At 30.0% G+C, this 5,569-nt stretch overlaps 2 protein-coding genes across 2 annotated transcripts; one reads left to right on the top strand and one right to left on the bottom strand.

Moving 5' to 3' along the window:
- The first annotated feature begins 265 nt into the window (after positions 1–265).
- On the top strand, positions 266–1,847 carry LOC119674421 (probable cytochrome P450 6a23). The gene is made up of 2 exons (XM_038085558.1): positions 266–1,343; positions 1,408–1,847. Exons 1-2 carry the CDS (start codon positions 266–268, stop codon positions 1,821–1,823), a joined length of 1,494 nt encoding a protein of 497 aa, XP_037941486.1. The 3' UTR covers positions 1,824–1,847.
- A 1,674-nt stretch (positions 1,848–3,521) lies between these two features.
- On the bottom strand, positions 3,522–5,162 carry LOC119682977 (probable cytochrome P450 6a23). Its single transcript, XM_038096562.1, has 2 exons — positions 4,079–5,162; positions 3,522–4,012 (listed from the first exon to the last, which is right to left on the bottom strand). The coding sequence occupies exons 1-2, from the start codon at positions 5,154–5,156 to the stop codon at positions 3,597–3,599; spliced, it is 1,494 nt and encodes a 497-aa protein (XP_037952490.1). The 5' UTR covers positions 5,157–5,162; the 3' UTR covers positions 3,522–3,596.
- Between the last annotated feature and the right edge of the window lie 407 nt (positions 5,163–5,569).

Here is a 5,569-nt window from a genome sequence, read left to right as displayed (position 1 = left end):
TTTCAAAAAATTGTGCCTTTCATTCATAAAAATGTTTTTATACTTTTAAATATTCACCTATTTTTTCGTTGGGTGTATATTATAATTATATAATATTATATATTACTAATTTTATCAATCAACATTGTATGCTTAGTTAATACCGATAGATCAAGGTAAAAAAAAATTATATTGAAAGTGATCTTAGAATTAAAGCGCACGTATATATGTCACTAATCTTTTTAAAAAGTTGCAGTGTTTGTCAGTCAGTATACACACGATCAATATGGAGTTCTTACAATTTTTACTATACTCTATTATTATCAGTTGCATTCTTATATATCTGTCACTACGCAGAATATACTCATATTGGGCAGAGCGCGGTATTTTACACGATAAACCAAAATTTTTCTTCGGAAATTTTGTTGAAGTTGGAAAAACGAAATCGGCTTATCAAATATTGAGGGAGTACTACGAAAAGTACAAGGGCAAAGCTAAATTTGTCGGAATATATTTTTTTTTACGACGCTCGATATTGCTAATAGACTTGGAGCTTATTAAAAGTGTGCTTATTAAGGATTTCGACTATTTCACAGGTCGTGGTACATACTATAATGAGAAAGATGATCCACTTTCAGCGAATTTAGTGTTTGTGGAAGGTGAAAAATGGCGAAAAAGTCGTGCCGAACTTAATCCATGTTTTACATTGGGAAAACTGAAGTCCATGTTCCCTGCAGCAATAGATGTTGCCAATCAATTAGTTCAAGTCATAAAAGAACAACAATTGTCAACTTCACATCAAGACATCGAAATTGAAAGTCTGATTAATCGCTATGTAATAGATCTTGTTGGAAGTATTGGATTCGGTTTAAACTGTAACAGTCTGAAAAATCCAAACGCTGAATTCAAAAAGATGGTAGATAAATCATTTAAGCTCCGTCATAACTTAATTATCTATGCATCTATGTATGTATTTCCAAATTTATCAAGAAAGTTAGGTATAACATATTACACCGATGATGTTCAAAAATTTTTTTTACGTATTGTGAATGAAACGGTAAAGTATCGAGAAGAAACCGGAGACCAAAGAAATGATTTTATGAATTTGTTGATTGAGTTAAGAAACTCTGATAAAACTGGGTGTTTATCCATACAAGATATAACGACTCATGCATTTACATTATTGACTGCAGGAGTAGAGACAAATACGCCTGCAATGAGTTTTTGTCTTTATGAACTGGCACTAAATCAGGATGTACAGAATAAAGCGAGGGCTGAAATTAATGAGGTTCTCACAAGATATGATGGAAAATTAACTTATGAGGGAATGAATGAACTGAAATATTTGCAGCAAGTTTTTAATGGTAAACATTTTTTACTTATTATCGTATTATTTTACTTAAATTCATATATTGTCATTATTTTTAGAAAGTTTGAGAATGCATTATGTTTTTCCATGTACGACACGTGTATGTTTAAAGGACTATGTCATTCCGAAAACAAATTATATTATTGAGAGAGGTACTTTAGTTTTTGTGCCTATTGATGCAATTTACCATGATCCAGAAATATATCCAAATCCAGAACAATTTGATCCAGAACGGTTTTCTGTAGATGAAGTAAAAAAACGTCATCCCATGGCGTTTTTAGGGTTTGGCGACGGTCCTCGTGCGTGTATTGGGAAAAAATTTGCTATTATGCAAATCGTGATTGGTTTAGTGATGATATTACAGAACTATCGTATTTTGCCCACATCGAAAACTCCTATTCCACTGCAATATAAGATAAACAAACTTTTTGCTGAAGCCAAAGATGAAATTTATTTGAAATTGGAAGAAATTTAATGCAAATTTTTTGAAATGCTGTAAAAGGTATTTTTCCGTAATATAAAATCAATAGTAGATACAATTTTTAATAAGCTTTTCATAGCAACATTTTATGGCGTTGTTCATTTATGTTTAATATTTGTTTAAGAATATGAAAATGTTTTTATAATAAAATAGTTAAAAAAAATTGTAGAAAACAGTGTATTTTGAAAGTAAAATATATATAATATATATTTATATACGATTAGCCGGTAAAAAGAATTTATTTTATTGTTTTAGAAATAGTTTAAATTCCTTAAAGCGACATGAAGTAAAAGATGTCACAAGAATATTCGAATATACATATAATGGATGCTAATATGAAAGAACAAAATAGAGAAAAACTGTTGTAAAACCAGTTAAAGTGTTGCCATCGTTTAATAAAGTATAATAATGCATTCATATAATCGAAGAGTATTCATTTCATACGATAAATGAGGATGTAAGCGATTTATAAAATACATTCAGTTAATATAATAATAACTTAATGCGTAATTTTGTTAATACTAGCACTGACCACATAAGTAGTACATAAGTACCACTTCCACATAAGACACTTCCACATAATTCCACATAAGGTAATTGCAGAACTATGTTTGAAGACCCTCGCAAAGAAAAATAATAACCAAAGCCATTAATGAACTATTGTTAAATCTAAACTTGAAGATTAATCAGAAAAATAGCATTTCAAAATTATTAGCTAGTTAGATAATTAATTTGCCCGTACCATCCTACTATACTTTAAGAATCATAAAAAAATTAATCTTAGAAGATTTTTCGAATCTGCCGGAAAAAATAAGAGATATTAGGAAAAGACGATTTAATGGTAGGAAAGGATCTTCAAAAGAAACATATAAAGGATATAAACATTAGTCGGAGTAAATAAAGTTTTTTTTTAACGCAATATTTACATGGGTGCTTTATGTTACACACAATCTAGGGCTCATGGTACAAGAAACAGACTGTGATTTTTTCTCAAAACACCCAACATATTAGCAGTCAGATATTAATAACAAATCTGATGTCATTGACTTTTTTATTACTAACAATATTTTAACAAATTTTATTGATTAAATAAGGTTTCAATAAAATATGATATTTTATAATAAAAGCACCTCTTGACCTCTTGGGCCTTTCTCAAGCTTACCTGCGACAATTGTCCCAGTGTTAGTTTTCTTCGAGTGCTATTTTTTGAGTGGGGTACATTTTATATGCAGTTTTCTTAAATTTGGAATACAGAAATTAAGTTGCCCTTCCGCTTCTGTTGATTATTTTGAGCTTAATAATGTTACTAGTTTCTGGTTTTCCTTGCAAATATAATCGGTTGATGCACTCATTTATGTATTACTCGGAACTCGGACAGTGACATATCCTTCTTCTTCAATTTCATTGTTCCGTAGTTAATTTAAAAGTTGACAACTTTAAAGAAAGACAAACAATTCCAAGATTCAACTGCTTTATTTTTCATCAAATTCTTATTAATTTATTATTATTTTTTATTTGTTTTATTTTTTGAGACATTTGTATGATGTTATTAAAATTTACTCTCTTATAACCATTTCATAGTAGAAATAATTCTCAAGCAAAAGTTCAACATTACTGATATCATCTACTGACATCTGAAATAAAACTGATATACAATTTTTTAAAAATTAAAAATTTATAGTAAAGCCACACTCATAAAACATTATATCTAAAATAATAATAATATTACTAAGCGATACTTTTGATATGGAAACTAAATAATTTGCTTTAAATTTCTTCCAATTTCAAGTAGATTTCATCTTTGGCTTCAGCGAAAAGTTTGGTTGTCTTATATTTCATAGGAATAGGAGTTTTTGATGTGGGCAAAATACGATAGTTCTGTAATATCATTACTAAACCAACCACGATTTGCATAATAGCAAATTTCTTCCCAATACATACACGGGGACCATCGCCAAACCCTAAAAACGCCATGGGATGACGTTTTTTTACTTCATCTACAGAAAACCGTTCTGGATCAAATTGTTCTGGATTTGGATATATTTCTGGATCATAGTGAATTGCAGCAGTGGGAATAATAACTGAAGTATTTTTCTCAATAATATGCTTTGAACCTGGTACAACATAGTCTTTTGTACATACACGTATGTCAAATGGAAAAACTGGATGTTTTCGTAAATTTTCTATGAATAAAAATAAAATATGAATTAATATGTATTAAATTAAAATACATATTTTTAAACGCTTACCGAAAAAGACTTGCTGCAAATATTTCAGTTCATTCATTCCCTCATAAGTTAATTTTCCATCATATCTTGTCAGAACTTCATTAATTTCGGTTCTGGCCTTATCCTGCACATCCTGATTTAGTGCCAGTTCATAAAGACAAAAACTCATAGCCGCTGTATTTGTTTCCACACCTGCAGTCAATAATGTAAATGCATGAGTCGTTATATCTTGTATGGATAAACACCCAGTTTTATCAGAGTTTCTTAACTCAATCAACAAATTCATAAAATCATTTCTTTGGTCTCCGGTTTCTTCTCGATGCTTTACCGTTTCATTCACAATACGTAAAAAAAATTTTTGAATATCATCGGTGTAATATTTAATACCTAATTTTCTTGATAAATTTGGAAATACATACATGAATGAATACATTACAAAATGGTAACGTAATTTAAATGATCTTTCTACCATCTTTTTGAATTCAGCGTTAGGATTTTTCAGACTATTACAGTTTAAACCGAATCCAATACTTCCAACAAGATCTATTATATAGCGATTAATCAGACTTTCAATTTCGATGTCTTGATTTGAAGTTGACAATTGTTGTTCTTTTATGACTTGAACTAATTGATTGGCAACATCCATTGCTGCAGGGAACATGAACTTCAGTTTTCCCAATGTAAAACACGGATTAAGTTCGGCACGACTTTTTCGCCATTTTTCACCTTCCACAAACACTAAATTCGCTGAAAGCGGATCATCTTTCTCATTATAGTATGTACCACGACCTGTGAAATAGTCGAAATCCTTAATTAATAATGTTTTCATGAGTTCAAAATCTATCACGAAAACAGAACGTCGTAATAAAAAATATATTCCGACAAATTTAGCTTTGCCCTTGTACTTTTCGTAGTACTCCCTCAATATTTCATAAGCCGATTTCGTTTTTCCAAATTCATGAAAATTTCCAGAAAAAAATTTTGGCTTGTCATGTAAAATACCGCGCTCTGCCCAATATGAGTATATTTTACGTAGCGACAGATATATAATAAGAGAACTGCTAATAATGAAGTATAGTAAGAAGTAAAGTATATCCATATTGACCGTCTGTTTACTGATTAAGAAAGACTGAAATAGTTTATAGAATTTAGTGATCTTTATATATTCATTTCGTTACAAAGGTTATAATTTCTTCAACCTTGAGTTGTGGGTATTAATCAAATCATTCAATTAATTTTCTTTTTTCCATATTGTATTAATAATAGATTTATATCATATGGGACAGTTGAGCAAAAGAATCAGTGATAAATGGAAACCAATTTAATGTGTATATACACCCAATCCAATAAGATGCTCATATCCCAAAGCATTATATTCGTAAACGTAAAATTTATTCATGTATATGTAATGAAGATAGGTATGCCAACGCTTAACCGAATCTTCCATACACTTTTCGAAGGCCCGTGAAGGTATGGCTTTTAGTTCCTTCGGCGAATTCTCTTTCACCGATT

The sequence above is a fragment of the Teleopsis dalmanni genome, chromosome 2 (genome assembly GCF_002237135.1).
Source record: "Teleopsis dalmanni isolate 2A chromosome 2, ASM223713v2, whole genome shotgun sequence".
Lineage (NCBI taxonomy): Eukaryota > Metazoa > Arthropoda > Insecta > Diptera > Diopsidae > Teleopsis > Teleopsis dalmanni.
This window is presented reverse-complemented; position numbering and strand designations above follow the sequence as displayed.

What these genes read in the sequence shown, in the direction of transcription:
- LOC119674421 (XM_038085558.1), top strand. Translation starts at nt 266, where the DNA reads ATGGAGTTCTTACAATTTTTACTATACTCTATTATTATCAGTTGCATT. An exon ending in TTTGCAGCAAGTTTTTAATG is followed by an intron (nt 1,344 to 1,407) that starts GTAAACATTTTT and finishes CATTATTTTTAG; the next exon opens with AAAGTTTGAGAATGCATTAT.
- LOC119682977 (XM_038096562.1), bottom strand. Translation starts at nt 5,156, where the DNA reads ATGGATATACTTTACTTCTTACTATACTTCATTATTAGCAGTTCTCTT. An exon ending in TTTGCAGCAAGTCTTTTTCG is followed by an intron (nt 4,013 to 4,078) that starts GTAAGCGTTTAA and finishes TTTTATTCATAG; the next exon opens with AAAATTTACGAAAACATCCA.